The 18,664-nt window shown below is 36.1% G+C and overlaps 1 protein-coding gene, 3 long non-coding RNA genes and 1 pseudogene across 25 annotated transcripts; 2 read left to right on the top strand and 3 right to left on the bottom strand.

Annotated features, from left to right (window-relative positions):
• LOC147512681 (putative amidase At4g34880) lies at window positions 1–3,144 on the bottom strand. Of its 4 annotated transcripts, none has more exons than XR_015215052.1 (7): window positions 2,981–3,144; window positions 2,435–2,878; window positions 2,105–2,319; window positions 1,156–1,407; window positions 859–1,051; window positions 712–796; window positions 460–599 (listed from the first exon to the last, which is right to left on the bottom strand). XR_015215052.1 is itself a non-coding variant. In XM_086595710.1 (6 exons), the coding sequence occupies exons 1-6, from the start codon at window positions 3,011–3,013 to the stop codon at window positions 776–778; spliced, it is 1,158 nt and encodes a 385-aa protein (XP_086451836.1). In that variant the 5' UTR covers window positions 3,014–3,144; the 3' UTR covers window positions 1–775. The 4 variants fall into 4 exon arrangements, 2 of the variants coding, with proteins under 2 accessions (XP_086451836.1, XP_086451835.1); XR_015215053.1 differs by having other exon boundaries at window positions 462–599; window positions 691–796; XM_086595710.1 differs by having other exon boundaries at window positions 1–796.
• Window positions 3,145–3,447: 303 nt separating this feature from the next.
• Window positions 3,448–11,086, bottom strand: LOC147512682 (pentatricopeptide repeat-containing protein At4g19220, mitochondrial pseudogene; annotated as a pseudogene). The gene is made up of 3 exons (XR_015216097.1): window positions 10,404–11,086; window positions 9,921–9,978; window positions 3,448–5,592 (listed from the first exon to the last, which is right to left on the bottom strand). The product of XR_015216097.1 is annotated as a pentatricopeptide repeat-containing protein At4g19220, mitochondrial pseudogene (transcript).
• On the bottom strand, window positions 6,503–7,436 carry LOC147512683 (uncharacterized). Its single transcript, XR_015215072.1, has 2 exons — window positions 7,110–7,436; window positions 6,503–7,020 (listed from the first exon to the last, which is right to left on the bottom strand). It is a non-coding gene; the product is annotated as an uncharacterized LOC147512683 (long non-coding RNA).
• Window positions 11,087–11,260: 174 nt separating the features above from the next.
• Window positions 11,261–17,462, top strand: LOC147512684 (uncharacterized). Of its 18 annotated transcripts, none has more exons than XR_015215055.1 (11): window positions 11,261–11,623; window positions 11,823–11,881; window positions 11,994–12,098; window positions 12,188–12,248; window positions 13,773–14,009; window positions 14,174–14,677; window positions 14,767–15,046; window positions 15,626–16,003; window positions 16,107–16,181; window positions 16,495–17,238; window positions 17,331–17,462. It is a non-coding gene; the product is annotated as an uncharacterized LOC147512684 (long non-coding RNA). The 18 variants fall into 18 exon arrangements; XR_015215068.1 differs by lacking the exon at window positions 17,331–17,462 and adding an exon at window positions 14,132–14,173 and having other exon boundaries at window positions 14,289–14,677; window positions 14,767–14,962; window positions 16,495–16,902; XR_015215071.1 differs by lacking the exon at window positions 17,331–17,462 and adding an exon at window positions 14,132–14,173 and having other exon boundaries at window positions 13,893–14,009; window positions 14,252–14,677; window positions 14,767–14,962; window positions 16,495–16,902.
• A 98-nt stretch (window positions 17,463–17,560) lies between these two features.
• On the top strand, window positions 17,561–18,278 carry LOC147512685 (uncharacterized). Its single transcript, XR_015215073.1, has 2 exons — window positions 17,561–17,895; window positions 18,063–18,278. It is a non-coding gene; the product is annotated as an uncharacterized LOC147512685 (long non-coding RNA).
• Window positions 18,279–18,664: the final 386 nt, after the last annotated feature.

The raw sequence follows: 18,664 nt of genomic DNA on the forward strand, positions 1-18,664 counted from the left end.
TGGGGTCTTGAAAACTCTGCCTGTTCATGGCTTCATACTACCACAGTTTTATATAAAATACGAAGTCACAAAAGACGAATGGTGAAAAGATATCAATCTTGTTATATGTGGTGTGTTAGAACAAGTGTTTTACCACGATTATTTCCTAAGAAAGTAAAAGAATAATAAGTTTAGCATCAGACGTAAACATGTTGATATAAAAACCTGAAACTGAGTATCAGGTAATATAAGATCTTTATAGCTTAAACCTGAATCGATGGTGGCTTCCTAATTTTGGTAGCTTGTTCAAATGCATATGCAATCTCTATAAGCTTTGGCTCAGATCCTTTAAGTCCACCAAACAATATTCCAAAAGGCACCCCTTTTTCATTAAAGCCAGCCGGGACAATGATGCCGGGGTATCCTCCATTTGCCAAGATGCTAGCCCCAAGGAACTCCGGCACCACCATTGCATCCAAGCTATTATCTCTCATAAATTTATGAAAGCCTTCTTCTGAGAGCTTGGTTAACTCACAGAGCGCCGCTGTGTACTCACTACATGGAAGCTTAGTTTCCTCAGAATCTATGAACTTGCTTTGATTATATTTATTCGTCATCTCCTGCAAATTGTAAACATAAATATACTAGTCAACTTACCAAATAGTTTTTTTTTCTAAGTAAGCAAATATTGTATTAAGAGTAAAAAGATACCGAATACAATGAAGGACTAACAAGTATTTGTGCTGGCATTATAAAATCCGGCTCAGAAGAGATGGCTCGCTGATTGCGTCGTTGTTCATACTAAAATTGTTCGAGTCTGGCAAAAGACCCTCAGGTAATGAAGATGCTTATGAAAATAAACTTTTATTAACCACTCACCTTGTCTGGGTTGGCGATATTGAAAGCAATTGCATCTGCCAATGATTTAATTGGAGATTTCAATAAATTGGATAAGTAGACGCCGAGATCACGCTTGAACTCGTACTTAAGAGCTAGAGCTTCTTCATTTCCTTTCATAATTGTTAGGAAGTTGTTTAATTCCAGGTCATTTACAACAACAGCACCATTGTTTCTAGCATTATCAGCACAAACCAAGAAATGCTAATGTTAATAAAGCCTTAGAATTATCTAAACCGAGTAATGCCAACAACTGCAACCCAACTGTTATTCCCTTACCTCATGGTATTTATATGTCTCTGAAAAACAGCAGGAACCGGGGAAGTAGGATCGTCGTCGTATATCACCTTGAAAAGATGCCACATATTCCCGAGCCTTTTTCCACTAAGCCCATCAGTTTTGAGAAACTGTTTGTATCCACCAAGGGGAATATATTGGCAGGCCTCCTTGGTCATCTCATCATCTCTTGGGTCATAACCAACGATCACATCCAGTAAATACACTGCATCCGATACTGTCCTTCCAATTGGCCTGTCAAAGAAAAGTCGTCGTTCAGTTCAGCAAAGCAATGCACCTTGGAACTTTTGTTTGCGAACCCCATATAGGTAACTCACTAGCTTCAACTAGGGAGTTTTTTAACTCATAACTATTTTAGCCTTACGCAGCCCCCAGCCGGTGCCAATCGCCGTCCTACCTAATTTCTCTAGAGCTATTAATGGTTCCATGGTCAATTACCGTTTGTGCTGGTGATGTTAGCCATGAGCCCAAGTGGACTGTGACATCACTGCTTAGGTGACAAATGCGCAGGAGAGAATTCATTGAGGTGTTCTGTGAAGTGGAGACAAGGGACAACTACTTAGGTGGAAACTGTTTGGTTTGTAGCTACATCCTCTATATATAAATAGGTTATCCGAAATAAAAATAAAAATTATAGGTATAGAAATCTATTTTTGGCCATGCTTGACTGCTTGGTTCACTAGGGAAAACTGTATTGGTACAAAGCACAGAGAGTTCTATTATTAAAACCTGAAAGGTTTTACAAAGACTTTTCTCTATTAAATCAAGAAGGACCTCAGATACCATCAGAAAATCGCTTTCAGATCTTTCTTTACAGCTTTACATTATTGTGAAACGAATTCACTTTTAGACTCATTGAAATTATAGTCTAGAGCACTCCATCATTCAGTAAACTATAGCATCTCAATAAGAAGTATAAGATGCTGCTTACCCAACAGTGTCCTGTCTAAGACTGATAGGTATCACCCCTGACCTACTAGTCAGGCCCAAAGTTGGTTTGATTCCCACAACGCAACTGACACTACATGGCTCGATGATTGATCCGTTCGTTTCAGTGCCAAGAGAAACTGTCACTAAATTGGCTCCAACACTAACAGCGGATCCTGTGCTTGAACCACCTGGTTCTGTTGTTAGCACATATGGGTTCTGGTTACATTCAGGCATTCAGCACCGAAGATGCACAATGTTAGTATCTTAAAACTTGTCCTCACAAAATAACAGGCGACAAAACTCTAAGCATCTAAGCAGACAGTGAACTTACTTTCACAGTACCACCTCTTGCACTCCATCCACCTGGGGCATTTGTACCCCTATAGTTCGCCCACTGAGAAAGCCCAGCTTTACCCAATATGATGGCACCTGCCTTTCTCAACCGATCGATAACACCAGCATCACGAGGAACAACTGAATTAAGGAGTGCAAAGGAACCAGACGTAGTGTTGAGCGTGTCCTTGGTGGCAATATTGTCTTTAAGCAATACAGGAATTCCTTCCATGCCACAGGAACACCCACACCCACCAGGAAGTATCCGATCATTGTCAGCCTTAGCAGCTTGGGAGAGAGCTTCTGAATTAACTTCAATCACTGAACAGAGTGTAGGATTCAACTTTTGAATGGCATCAAGGTAGTACTGGACTAGCTGTTTAGAAGTAAGTTTGTTTTGTTGGAAAGCTGATTGAATTTCTTTTATGGTGGCTTCTTCAATCTTGAAAGATCCAAAACACAGATGATAGACCACAGTTAGGACAATTTTTCCTAAAATTTACTTTATAAGATGATTAATGTAAAAAGTGATTAATCATATTACCTTAAATGAATTTTCATCATATTCATTCATCATTTTCTGGTTGATACCAACAGAGATATTTGATATAAAGAATAATGAGTGGTGATATTCCTTCCCAGCCTCAAGCAAGACTTAGAGATAGTATCCTGGACCATGTGTGTTAGTTCTATCCAGGGGGACCATATAAACAGGAGATAAAAAGAAGAGAGAGAGTGATGGAATTAGTGTATTTAGTAACTTAGTTTATCTTAGTAATTCGTATTTTAGTAGGGTTTATCCATTTTAGTTGTTGGTTCCTAATTAGGATTATTTGGAGATTGTATAAAGAAGACAAAAGTACGGGGTTGATTTAATGAGAATTTAGTAGTGATTTTCGGATTAAAAGTGTGTTGATTGAAGTTGCTTCCGCCCTTTAATTCACATCAGAGAGAGAGAGAGTACATTGTGATCAGATCTAATTAATCCAAATGTTCTAATACAGATAAATCAAGCACACAAGAAAGCCCATAATCATCAGTAATATCTCCCTAAAAACAAAGTACGGTTTTACAGTTACCACCTGGAGTTGATAAGCATCAACATAATTATCAGAGGCACTTAAGATATCCAATGCAAGGTGAGTATACTAGAAAGACAACATTGCGCTGAAACGTCGAGCAATACCTTAAGACTCCTGCTTTGAGTATGGGACTATGGGTACAACAACCTGTCTGTTTATTCTTATAAAAAAAACCAATCAAGAAACAGGCGAAAAACCTTTTTTTCTGACTAGTAGACACACCAATCAAGAACTGGTCTCTTTATCAAGACTTTACATAGATGATTGAACAGTAATGGTGACTAGATTCTGGACTTTCAGAAGATAGTCATAGGATGATTTATCAACTATGGAGTTTGGAGAAGGTAAGAGTGTTGTTTTTAGTGCCTTGGATCTTGTAGAAAGTGTAGACCGTCTTTGCTATATCAGAATGGTCGGATCTGGACATCTTGTGAGCAAGGAGGAATCCCATCCGTGAGTTTGGCTTTGAGCAGGGATGTCAGTTATGTAGAGTTCAAGACAGTCTCCTGTGTCCTTGAACCTGAAAAAGCTGATGAAGATCAAGTGTTGATAGCTCCTGTGCTATGATAACAAATGCAAGCATCAGCAATGGGGAAGAGGATGAATCAGAGGAAAGGCGTCATGAGTAAAAGAGACTTGCAGCTTCCAGGATACATTGTATGCCATGGATGCTTTGTAGCTTAGTTTCAAATAGAAGCAAGGGGAACGGATCCATAAATAGTACAAGAAAAGAACAGAAGAGAGCTTAGAGGCACTCACACAAGTTTTTTCATGGTGTACAAGTGGTGCTACGAAAACTTTCCACTGCACTACATCACCAATTACTACTGTTGTTTTGCTGCGCCTGGAACTAACGCACCAAAAACACAAGCTAGAAAATCACCAACCCTTAAATATGTGTGATATATGGCCTCATCCTGAACAAATGTCAATAAGGCTATAACCCGGGGGCTTTCTCAACATCCTGTCTTGAAAGTTTTTCCTAATGTCCATTGCATCACTCCACCTTCCATCAGCTGTGTAAATGTTGAATAAAGAAACATAATATCCAGCATTTTCAGGATCTATATTGAAGAGATGTTCCGCAACTTGTTTCCCCATCTTTATGTCTCCATGATACTTGCAAGCACTTAAAAGTGCCCCCCAGACACCTGCCTGCTGTTGAGGTTGTATATCCTTGATAAACTCGTAAGCTTCACTAAGTTTCCCACTTCGACCGAGCATATCCGCATAGTAAACATGATGTTCAATAGTTGGTTCCACCCCAAATTCTGTGGACATGAGTTCATAATACAAGCGTCCTTCTTCTACGAGCCCAGAATGACTACAAGCAGATAACAGACTGATGAAAGTGCTTTTTGTTGGACTAGTCCCAGACTCACACATCTCACTGAACAACTTGATCGCTTCCTTACCTTGACCATGGAACCCATATGCAGAGATCATGGAGTTCCAAGATGCAACTGACTTCTCTGCTGAATCTTTAAATAGATGAATGGCAAGTTCTAATCTGCCACATTTACTGTACATTATTGTGAACATGAGTTCTGCCGGCTTAAGAATGTTGCATTTCAAGTACATGTCCATAATACTGTTCTTTAAAGACAAATCCAATCTCATTTTCCTCCGGACTATGAATCCATGAACACTTCTTCCTTCTCGTAATAGGTTAAATTCCGTACAGAGTGGAACAATTGAAATCAACGTCACCAAATCGGGATGAACAGACCATGTAAGTTGCATTTCATGCAAGAGACTAAAGGCTTCTAAAATCATCCCATTTGTGGCAAACCCATGAATCATTGAATTCCATGAAACAACATCGTGCTTATAAACCATTTTATTGAACACGAGCTCTGCATCTTCGATATCCCCACATTGTGAATATAACGAAATAAGGGCATTCCCAATCGAAATGTTGGCAGTCTCCTCATATCCCAATCTGATTGCAAGCCCATGAACTGTTTGTCCACATTGTAGGTCACCCAAACTAGAACAAGCAGAGATAGTACACGAGAGACTAAAATTATCAGCTCGAACACAACTATAATACAAGCCCATGTCCTTAAAATAACTCTATGAACTCTCAGGATACCCATTATAAGCACAGCCACTCATCATCGAATTCCAAGACGAAGAGTAAGATAGATGCATCCTGAGCTTTTCTCTAACACTCTACCTTGAATCTCGGGACGAGATCCTTTTAAGGTGTGTATATTATAACACTCCATTTTTATTTATTTATATTCTCCTAGTACCATAAATAATAATCTTATATATAAAGCGGATACCAGATTTCCCAATTAGTTGCCGTATTCCCGGTTTTACACCAAAGTTTTTAATGGGAAGGGTACCGGAAATTTAGACAGCCACTTATTTTTTGTTCTTCATTAAAAGGGTAAATTTGTCATTTAAAGTATTCCCATAACTATACATGTCAACTTCTTCGGCAAACAGAGACAGATACACCGTTTCGGCGGGTTCAAAAAAAAAAACGCTCGTCTTCTTCGTTCCTGGCCAATACCCATATTAACTTTCAAATCGAAACTACAAATTTGATAATTCCTAACTTGCTCTCCATCAGAACGATTTCTATTGAACCAATAGCCAATCATTTTAAAGGTTAGTATGCATTTTTCTCATTGTTTACTTTTTCCTCTCTTGATTCTTCTTTTCGCTTCAAACTGAATTCTATGGGAACTCTTAATTTTAATTTCAGTTTCTTATTTTTTATTGCAAAACTGAACTCTTAAATGCAAAAATTTCAGTGCCGCTTTGCTTCAGTGTTTTAAATTTTATTTTTTGGTTTGTTGTTGTGTAGAGCGCGCATCAATTCACTGTGTGCTCCTCGTCTGCAAAAATACGTTCTCTAATAGATAGGTATGCACGGAATTCAGTTTAATTGATAATTATTCGTTCAGCAAAGGTTAACCCGGTGAGCGAGTTCTAATTAGCAAATAACGCTGAGGAAAGTGAACATATCGTGCAAAAAAGGAGCCTACGACTGCATCATCAAGCCATAAGGAAAAGCAACTTCCAGGTACTATCTTGTGGACACTAATCTCAAGTAATGATACATGTCAACCCAACCGCACAACTGAGTATTACTTACCAATATCTAATAATATCCTTGAAGGAATTTACCGTTGGCCATGTTGAAAGCATAACCCAATACCTTTAACTTCCTAAAGCAATTTAAAAACCATATTTTACCACACTAACCTAAATTTGAAAAAGAGATCCTCCTTCCTCGTATTTCGTTGTCAACTTCCACTCTATTTATGAGTCCAGGATCTCTTCTCTTACCTTAACTAACTTTTGACGGAAATCAAGTACCCCTCCGCCATACCCAACGGTAATAGTGATCGGCTGCCAGTCATTTGCATGAACTACATTCCACTTCTTTAAAGTAACTACAATATTAAAAATCTGAAGTATGTCACCCAAAGCTACATCTTTCAAGCTCAAGCAAGAATTCTTCAATGTGATAGCAGCTTCATACCTAATATAAAATGACAGACCTTTCAATTCAGAAACACAATCTTAGGGAACAAATCAAAATGTAATACTTAGAAGAAAAGAAAAACATACCTGCAACGAGATGCACCCAAATCATTCCGTCCAATAGGAGTATTTAGAAAAGTGTAGATTTAATCCCATATTGGTTCTGTGTATAGCGTGGGATCACTACCTAATGGGTTTACACTTCCATAGTGATTCATTCCTGCCAGTATAATGGGTTTACACACTTCCATAGTGACTCATTCCTGCCGATATGACTCAAGATTGTTTTCTCACAAAAATTGTTGTACATTCACAGAGGCTTAGCTAGTAACAGGAGAGGATATGAAGCGAGTATTAGTTGTTTGAAGAGACAAATCAAAGGACTTCCCTTCAATACCATCTGCCGAACTCCTATCGTTCGGGGAGCTCAAGAGATTCCACAATATCGGACATTGTTGGCTGAACTCTCGCTCAGTCTGTTGGCATTGCAGAGACAAAATGATATGCTAATTTCTGAAATTACAAAGTAATGCAACTGAATGCATATCTGAAATACATATAAAAGGTGTTTGAATGTTTGATTGACCTCACCTGAATAGAGAGAGACAATGTCAAAGAAACCGAGAGAGGGACTCGGAAGAGAACATTGGTCCGATCTCCATTTCATTAAGATAATAAAGTCATTTGATTGATTTGGTGTTTTAATATTGAAAAATAGAAATAAGTCAAATCACACTGATTCAGTGAAACCTTACATTCAAACAATCTTTAGGAATAAAATCGCGACGCAATACCCCCTTAAGACAGCAAGGGCAAGGGAAAACTCATCACGTGCATCAAAGTCATGCGGAATAAACTGCTCAAACGATGCAACCCCCGCTCACATGACATTACAATGGTTGGCTTAATCAAGTAATGGTCACATTTGTTTACCCTCGGGACATAATTTCAGATCTACATAGTAGCAGTGTTGCCGTGTTGGTGTAATGTAGCCTCTGTAAAATGTGTAACACCAAAAAAAAAGTAAATCAATAGAATATATAGAGTAAACCAAAACCAAATCCACATAGCAAGAATACACTAAGTAATCATGAGTTAACAATTTAGTGTGGACAATATATAAACTTAAAAGTGAAGGGCCATAAACGAATAAAAAGTTAAATAGGCTACGTACTAAAAGGTAAAGAAAGGGAGAAGTTTTTGGCAACGCTGCATTTAACAATGGTAAACTGAGATAATGTCAAAAGCAATGCATCCAAAGTGCAAGAATCTTTTTTTTAAGATGAATGTAATGTCTTATTACATTGTGAGTCAACACGTAAGATGCATAAAGAGCCACAAAATATTGGTAGCAAACACCCAACTAAAGATTAATATTATTGTAAACAAATAATCCAGAGAACAAAATTTTATAAAGCACTATGAAATCATTCCGGAAAAAAAGAAGAAACTAAAGATGTACTTATTATAATATCTTGAACTGTGTCACGCCTTGTGCAACTTTACAATGACTGCTATCACTCTAGTACAACGACTAATACCATCAAACTAATGCACATGAGCGTGCCTTGATACTACATAAAATTTTGAAAGGGAAATGCCATGAGGACTTTTATTAAACTGCAAACTCTGTCAAATGGATTTCGGAGATGAGCATTTGCAAATTTTGAACAACACCATTGTAATTAAACGCGTGCCTTGTACCAGTTTTCATTTCTTTATCTTATAAGACATTCTATGTAATGTAAAACTTGCGACATTTGTCAATTATAAATAACAACTAAGAGAAGAAAAAACGAAGGACCGAAAGTAAATTGTTAAGACTTTAAAACCCAAAATTCAATTCACAAGTAGTTTCCCTCAAAGCACGAAAAGCAACAACTTGGTCAAGGCAAATAAAAGAACAACAAAATTGACGTTTACCATAATTTTGAAAAAAGGAACCTTATCCTAACAAAACAAATTCTGCATAGACAACATAACCAAAGAAAAAGAAATCACTTACAAATCCCTAAAAGTACGGGATCTTGATATTTTTTTTTTTCTTCACTTTAAGAAATACTCACTTGACTTTAACGGAAGAAATAAAACGAAATTAAGTGTGTTTCCCCAAATTCAAATAATGCACTTCCTTTTTATTACTAAGAGAAAAGTTTGTAATTTTTAAAGCAATTTATTAAAAGGACTCTTAATAATGGAAGGTATAACTTGAAACCCCGACAATTAAATGAGTAACAACTAAACGGTTGAAAGATGAAGAATATGAAGAGCATACAATAAACATACCCAATCTTCCGTGTGGAGATGAAGAGCAGATAAAAGAAAGTTGATCTCTCAAAGAAAGCATTGTTACTCTTATAAAATAATAATCCAACCTCTTCCATGTGGAGAGGAGTTTTCAAGATGAAGAAGAGAGATTGTTGAATCTGAACTTTTTTCTTTGGGAAAGTATCAAACGGTTGGTTGGGAAAAAAAATAACTAAAAAACTTGGTATAAGAAAATGGGGCAACAGATTAGAAGACCATACCTTTAAGTTTGAAGCGGAAATTGGGTAAAAAAGTCCACGAATGATAAAGGCACCATTCTGCGGATGGAACAAAAAAAAAATAGAAAAGGAAAAAGTAAGAAATAGAACAATACTAAAAATAGAGATTAGGCAACAGAGATTAGGACCAAACCTGAACTCGTTACTTAGAAAGCAAAGATCGTTCTCCAATCTTGGTTGAACAAAAATTTTCGTTGAAAAAATACTCCTCCTTGTCCTCTTCATCATCTCAAAAAAGCCGCCAGACGCAGAGATATACAATATATTTCATCATCAAGTAAGTTTCATCATAATAGTGGGCTTTCTAACAAAAAAGCGAATAATTATCAATTAAACTGAATTCGGTGCATACCTATCTATTAGAGAACGTATTTTGCGGGCGAGGAGCACACAGTGAATTGATCGCGGCTCTACACAACAACAAACCAAAAATAAAATTTAAAACACTGAAGCAAAGCGGCACCGAAATTTTGCATTTAAGAGTTCAGTTTTGCAATAAAAATAAGAAACTGAAATTAAAATTAAGAGTTCCCATAGAATTCAGTTTGAAGCTTAAAAGAAGAATCAAGAGAGGAAAAAGTAAACAATGAGAAAAATGCATACTAACCTTTAAAATGATTGGCTATTGGTTCAATAGAAATCGTTCGATGGAGAACAAGTTAGGAATTATCAAATTTGTAGTTTCGATTTGAAAGTTAATATGGGTATTGGCGAGAAACTAAGAAGACGCGTTTTTTTAATTGTTTTTTTTGAACCAAACGGTGTATCTGTCTCTGTTTGCCGAAGAAGTTGACATGTATAGTTATGGGAATACTTTAAATGATCGCTTCCTTACCTTGACCATGGAACCCATATGCAGAGATCATGGAGTTCCAAGATGCAACTGACTTCTCTGCTGAATCTTTAAATAGATGAATGGCAAGTTCTAATCTGCCACATTTACTGTACATTATTGTGAACATGAGTTCTGCCGGCTTAAGAATGTTGCATTTCAAGTACATGTCCATAATACTGTTCTTTAAAGACAAATCCAATCTCATTTTCCTCCGGACTATGAATCCATGAACACTTCTTCCTTCTCGTAATAGGTTAAATTCGTGACAGAGTGGAACAATTGAAATCAACGCCACCAAATCGGGATGAACAGACCATGTAAGTTGCATTTCATGCAAGAGACTAAAGGCTTCTAAAATCATCCCATTTGTGGCAAACCCATGAATCATTGAATTCCATGAAACAACATCGTGCTTATAAACCATTTTATTGAACACGAAGCTCTGCATCTTCGATATCCCCACATTGTGAATATAACGAAATAAGGGCATTCCCAATCGAAATGTTGGCAGTCTCCTCATATCCCAATCTGATTGCAAGCCCATGAACTGTTTGTCCACATTGTAGGTCACCCAAACTAGAACAAGCAGAGATAGTACACGAGACTAAAATTATCAGCTCGAACACAACTATAATACAAGCCCATGTCCTTAAAATAACTCTATGAACTCTCAGGATACCCATTATAAGCACAGCCACTCATCATCGAATTCCAAGGCGAAGAGTAAGATAGATGCATCCCGAGCTTTTCTCTAACACTCTACCTTGAATCTCGGGGCCGAGATCCTTTTAAGCCAGTATATTATAACACTCCATTTTTATTTATTTATATTCTCCTAGTACCATAAATAATAATCTTATATATAAAGCGGATACCAGATTTCCCAATTAGTTGCCGTATTCCCGGTTTTACACCAAAGTTTTTAATGGGAAGGGTACCGGAAATTTAGACAGCCACTTATTTTTTGTTCTTCATTAAAAGGGTAAATTTGTCATTTAAAGTATTCCCATAACTATACATGTCAACTTCTTCGGCAAACAGAGACAGATACACCGTTTCGGCGGGTTCACAATTAAAAAAAAAAAAAAAAAAACGCTCGTCTTCTTCGTTCCTGGCCAATACCCATATTAACTTTCAAATCGAAACTACAAATTTGATAATTCCTAACTTGCTCTCCATCAGAACGATTTCTATTGAACCAATAGCCAATCATTTTAAAGGTTAGTATGCATTTTTCTCATTGTTTACTTTTTCCTCTCTTGATTCTTCTTTTCGCTTCAAACTGAATTCTATGGGAACTCTTAATTTTAATTTCAGTTTCTTATTTTTTATTGCAAAACTGAACTCTTAAATGCAAAAATTTCAGTGCCGCTTTGCTTCAGTGTTTTAAATTTTATTTTTTGGTTTGTTGTTGTGTAGAGCGCGCATCAATTCACTGTGTGCTCCTCGTCTGCAAAAATACGTTCTCTAATAGATAGGTATGCACGGAATTCAGTTTAATTGATAATAATTATTTTTTTTGTTAGAAAGCCCACTATTATGATGAAACTTACTTGATGATGAAATATATTGTATATCTGCGTCTGGCAGCTTTTTTGCAGATGATGAAGAGGACAAGGAGGAGTATTTTTTCAACGAAAATTTTGTTCAACCAGTATTGGAGAACGATCTTTGCTTTCTAAGTAACGAGTTCAGGTTTGGTCCTAATCTCTGTTGCCTAATCTCTATTTTCGTATTGTTCTATTTCTTACTTTTTCCTTTTCTATTTTTTTTTTTTGTTCCAGTCACAGAATGGTGCCTTTATCATTCAGGACTTTTTACCCAATTTCCGCTTCAAACTTAAAGGTATGGTCTTCTAATCTGTTGCCCCATTTTCTTATACCAAGTTTTTAGTTATTTTTTCCCCAACCAACCGCTTTTGATACTTTCCCAAAGAAAAAGTTCGTATTCAACAATCTCTCTTCTTCATCTTGAAAACTCCTCTCCACATGGAAGAGGTTGGATTATTATTTTATAAGAGTAACAATGCTTTCTTTGAGAGATCAACTTTCTTTATCTGCTCTTCATCTCCACACGGAAGATTGGGTATGTTTATTGTATGCTCTTCATATTCTTCATCTTTCAGCTTCGTTTAGTTGTTACTCATTTAATTGTCAGGTTTCAAGTTATACCTTCCATTATTAAGAGTCCTTTTAATAAATTGCTTTAAAAAAATTACAAACTTTTCTCTTAGTAATAAAAGGAAGTGCATTATTTGAATTTGGGGAAACACACTTAATTTCGTTTTTATTTCTTCTGTTAAAGTCAAGTGAGTATTTCTTAAAGTGAAGAAAAAAATAATATCAAGATCCTGTACTTTTAGGGATTTGTAAGTGATTTCTTTTCTTTGGTTATGTTGTCTATGCAGAATTTGTTTTGTTAGGATAAGGTTCTGTTTTTTCAAAATTATGGTAAACGTCAATTTTGTTGTTCTTTTATTTGCCTTGACCAAGTTGTTGCTTTTCGTGCTTTGGGAAACTACCGTGAATTGAATTTTGGGTTTTAAAGTCTTAACAATTTACTCGGTCCTTCGCTTTTTTCTTCTCTTAGTTGTTATTTATCTTGACAAATGTCGCAAAGTTTTCTGTTACATAGAATGTCTTATAAGATAAAGAAATGAAAACTGGTACAAGGCACGTTTAATTACAATGGTGTTGTTCAAAATTTGCAAATGCTCATCTCCGAAATCCATTTGACAGAGTTTGCAGTTTAATAAAAGTCCTCATGGCATTTCCCTTTCAAAATTTTATGTAGTATCAAGGCACGCTCATGTGCATTAGTTTGATGGTATTAGTCGTTGTACTAGAGTGATAGCAGTCATTGTAAAGTTGCACAAGGCGTGACACAGTTCAAGATATTATAATAAGTACATCTTTAGTTTCTTCTTTTTTTCCGGAATGATTTCATAGTGCTTTATAAAATTTTGTGTTCTCGGATTATTTGTTTACAATAATATTAATCTTTAGTTGGGTGTTTGCTACCAATATTTTGTGGCTCTTTATGCATCTTACGTGTTGACTCACAATGTAATAAGACATTACATTCATCTTAAAAAGATTCTTGCACTTTGGATGCATTGCTTTTGACATTATCTCGGTTTACCATTGTTAAATGCAGCGTTGCCAAAACTTCTCCCTTTCTTTACCTTTTAGTACGTAGCCTATTTAACTTTTTATTCGTTTATGGCCCTTCACTTTTAAGTTTATATATTGTCCACACTAAATTGTTAACTCATGATTACTTAGTGTATTCTTGCTATGTGGATTTGGTTTTGGTTTACTCTATATATTCTATTGATTTACTTTTTTTTTGGTGTTACACATTTTACAGAGGCTACATTACACCAACACGGCAACACTGCTACTATGTAGATCTGAAATTATGTCCCAGAGGGTAAACAAATGTGACCATTACTTGATTAAGCCAACCATTGTAATGTCATGTGAGCAGGGTTGCATCGTTTGAGCAGTTTATTCCGCATGACTTTGATGCACGTGATGAGTTTTCCTGTTGCCGCTGTCTTAAGGGGTATTGCGTGCGATTTTTATTCCTAAAGATTGTTTGAATGTAAGGTTTCACTGAATCAGTGTGATTTGACTTATTTCTATTTTTCAATATTAAAACACCAAATCAATCAAATGACTTTATTATCTTAATGAAATGGAGATCGTGACCAATGTTTCTTCCAGGTCCCCTCTCGGTTTGCTGACATTGTCTCTCTCTGTATTCAGGTGAGGTCAATCAAACATTCAAACACCTTTTATATGTATTTCAGATATGCATTCAGTTGCATTACTTTGTAATTTCAGAAATTAGCATATCATTTTGTCTCTGCAATGCCAACAGACTGAGCCAGAGTTCAGGCCAACAATGTCCGATATTGTGGAATCTCTTGAGCTCCTGAACGATAGGAGTTCGGCAGATGGTATTGAAGGGAAGTCCTTTGATTTGTCTCTTCAAACAACTAATACTCGCTTCATATCCTCTCCTGTTACTAGCTAAGCCTCTGTGAATGTACAACAATTTTTGTGAGAAAACAATCTTGAGTCATATCGGCAGGAATGAGTCACTATGGAAGTGTGTAAACCCATTATACTGGCAGGAATGAATCACTATGGAAGTGTAAACCCATTAGGTAGTGATCCCACGCTATACACAGAACCAATATGGGATTAAATCTACACTTTTCTAAATACTCCTATTGGACGGAATGATTTGGGTGCATCTCGTTGCAGGTATGTTTTTCTTTTCTTCTAAGTATTACATTTTGATTTGTTCCCTAAGATTGTGTTTCTGAATTGAAAGGTCTGTCATTTTATATTAGGTATGAAGCTGCTATCACATTGAAGAATTCTTGCTTGAGCTTGAAAGATGTAGCTTTGGGTGACATACTTCAGATTTTTAATATTGTAGTTACTTTAAAGAAGTGGAATGTAGTTCATGCAAATGACTGGCAGCCGATCACTATTACCGTTGGGTATGGCGGAGGGGTACTTGATTTCCGTCAAAAGTTAGTTAAGGTAAGAGAAGAGATCCTGGACTCATAAATAGAGTGGAAGTTGACAACGAAATACGAGGAAGGAGGATCTCTTTTTCAAATTTAGGTTAGTGTGGTAAAATATGGTTTTTAAATTGCTTTAGGAAGTTAAAGGTATTGGGTTATGCTTTCAACATGGCCAACGGTAAATTCCTTCAAGGATATTATTAGATATTGGTAAGTAATACTCAGTTGTGCGGTTGGGTTGACATGTATCATTACTTGAGATTAGTGTCCACAAGATAGTACCTGGAAGTTGCTTTTCCTTATGGCTTGATGATGCAGTCGTAGGCTCCTTTTTTGCACGATATGTTCACTTTCCTCAGCGTTATTTGCTAATTAGAACTCGCTCACCGGGTTAACCTTTGCTGACTCTCTTTGTGGCTTTAAAAGACATTCAATGAGCAAAATCTCAATATGATATCTTTGCAATTTGTTTGGACTAGATTATGAAGCTAAGAAGAATTAAATCAAGTCTTATATATAAAGCCGATACTTGCTTCTTAACTTGGTTGCAATCAAGTCTTATATATTAAATCAAGTCTTACTGTTCTATTCTAATATATTGGTTGCAATTAGTTTTTTTGTATTAGTTTTGTTGTGCTTTGAATTCGTTCTCATAAAAGTTTGGCTTTCTTATTAATAGAGTACCAGAGAACAAGAAATAAGCAAAAGCAGACGTCGATAACGAACGATGCATGATGCTCAACAAGAACAGAATCGTAGGGGATAATCACCATTAAAGAAGAACCTATCAATACGTTGCCAATGATTGTCTCAGGAACAGGTTGCAAACCATCAGAATATAAATCTAGCTGATGTGAGTTCTTAGGGTCAACTTCCTTCACAGGCTACAGGCGAAGACTTTATCCATCCATGCTTGGAGAGGTTGCAGAAATTAGAAGCCCTGGTGATTGAACTGACCAATAAACCCGTTGTAATTCCTCCAGAGAAAGACATCATGCTCCTTGAATCAATGAATCGCATCAAATCTATAGAATATGACTTGCAAAAGACAAGAAAAGTAAGGATTTTCCTCTTTTCCATTCACAGTTTTTAATGGCCATTTTTATCACTAATTATGGCTGGTTTGGCCTTTTTAACGAATATTAATTATTTATATGTAGGCATTGCATGCAACGGCTTCAAAACAAATGCAGCTTGCAGAGTCTTTGGAGAATTTAAAAGGAACCAACTTAAGTGTAAGTTTCAGCTCCTGTTGAAAGAAAGCTGGTGAACATCCAGTGATCATGGCCTTTACTTTTGCTTGAGGAATTGTCACACTTGATGATTTCATATAGAACATATAGAATGATTTTTATTTATTTTTTTCAAAATTAGATAATACTAAAAATTCTCATAGAAAAATATGGATATGATGAAATCAAAGATGAGTAGCAAAAAAGGACATTGGAAATGGTTCTGTAGGCGATAATGAACTGCATGATATTTAGTTACAACAGTGTTAATAATGTTGTCTGTAAATAAGCTGATAGTAGATTTTGTTGATTGCAGAGGAAAAGATCTTGCTGGAAAGGAGATTGAGGATCCATTACCAGAGAATTCAAACTACAGTTTTACAACCCCACAAATTTTGGTTTTAGGACTCGCAGCCTTGAGCTGTTGGTGCAAGTGCATGTACCTCTCAAAGCTGGAGCATCTTCGTTCTGTTTCTCTTTCCGATTTCCCATAGAAGGGGCCTGTGCGGCAGGTCCCAATACCTTATACACACCATACGGAAGAATAATGGGGATTTCCTTCGAAGTGGTACGACAACACTATTGTTGTAAACTGGCTTGCAACTTGCAAGACCTCCTCAAGGACACATTCCCAAGCTGTGTACATAAATCATACTGAGTTCATTTGTTTCATATTTCAATCATATACAATAAACATTCATTTTATACAAATAAAGTTAATCAATCTCCAGTGGAAGGAAAGTATGTACAAATTTTCTCACCTTATCAATACTTTTAGTTTAACTTCTTGGTTTTTTTCATTTCATAAACAAATTCAAGGGTATACTGCCCATGCGAAGACTGATTCAGTAGATGATTACGAAAGAAAAATGAGTTAGTAGTGACTACTTAGATTGTGGGAATTGACAATCAGGGAAGGACAAACGACTCTATTATCTATAATCTCATTTTTAATATTCATCACATGCGTTGCACTCTGGTTCGGATCCAGTTAAAGAACTTACCTGATTGCCATGTGTAGAGAAGTTTTACTACAATCCGTAGGATCCCATTTCTTCTGGTAACCGATTAATTGCTCTTGATATGGTAATCAGAATTACATTTTTTTGTTTTAATGTATACGAATCACTCTAAATTTTAATATGTCTACAGGAATTACTTATATGACACTGAGGGTTGCTAGGTACTCACTCAGGGTTACTTATATGAAGCTTCAAGGAGAATCCGTCCTATCTTGGATTCTATCAACTTTAGAGGACACTAAGTGCTGAAACTTTTAGTTTTGTACATATTAAGCAATGTCACAAAGGAAACGGGGTTTGCTTCTTCATTTTAAAGGCAGATCAAGGAATTCATTGTAGTTTTTAAGAACTCGATTAGGAACTTACTTGAGCATACTTGATTTCTATGTAAACAAATCTTTCAATTTTATGCAACAAATGCAAATCTTTGCAAGTATTTTCTAAAGCAGTAAATTATATGATTTTTCTTGAATTTTTCTAGATCATTCTAGATTTTATCTTCCCAAATAAAAAGTCATTATCTTTGTAACACGTGTATCGGCGGTTTCCCAATTAAAAAAAAATAAAACGATCGTTCGTCCTTCTGCGTTCCTGATATTCCCAATTAAAACCCGTTAAGTTCGAAAGTTCAAATCAAACACTTTGCAACCAACGAACATAAATTTAAACCCTGTTTTCTATTTTCAGGATCAAAGGTAATACTTTCTTTCATTTTCGTTTTCTAATATTCTTTAATCTTGATTTCTTTTCTTTGGTTTTATTTGCTTAGTACCCTGATGTCTGTTGACCTTCAAAAACCATTTCTGAAACGGACATTTGGATTAATTCAATTTTGTTTTCTCCTCCATCCACTCTATCTTAGAACGTTGCGCCACTTCAATCATTATCATTACATCTTCTACCAACTCATCAAGCAGGTGTTTACTTCAAGGATATTATTAGATATTGGTAAGTAATACTCAGTTGTGCAAGGTTGGGTTGACATGTATCATTACTTGAGATTAGTGTCCACAAGATAGTACCTGGAAGTTGCTTTTCCTTATGGCTTGATGATGCAGTCGTAGGCTCCTTTTTTGCACGATATGTTCACTTTCCTCAGCGTATATCTACATTTGGATTATGAAGTATCTGTTTGGATCATCCAATAGATCCTTATGGTTTTGTCAGGGGTTACATGTTTGGATTCAGCCCTTAACCTGCTTTGAATCAGTAAACGTGATTTCGAAAAATTACATGAAACATCACTTTTTCTGTATATGGATTTATATACTTTTACGCGAGTCAACATAAAGCTTCTTTCACTATCTACAACAATGGTATTCTGTAAATTTGTTCCGCTACAGGTTAATGGAGAAGCTCTATTGAAAGCGATGCCAATCTGTGGTATTCATATCAGTTTCTCATACATGATACAATTGATAATATACTGATGGAGACTTCGGATTAAGTAGCATTTTACTAAGA

This window comes from Coptis chinensis, chromosome 3 (assembly GCF_015680905.1).
Source record: "Coptis chinensis isolate HL-2020 chromosome 3, ASM1568090v1, whole genome shotgun sequence".
In the NCBI taxonomy this organism is placed as follows: Eukaryota; Viridiplantae; Streptophyta; class Magnoliopsida; order Ranunculales; family Ranunculaceae; genus Coptis; species Coptis chinensis.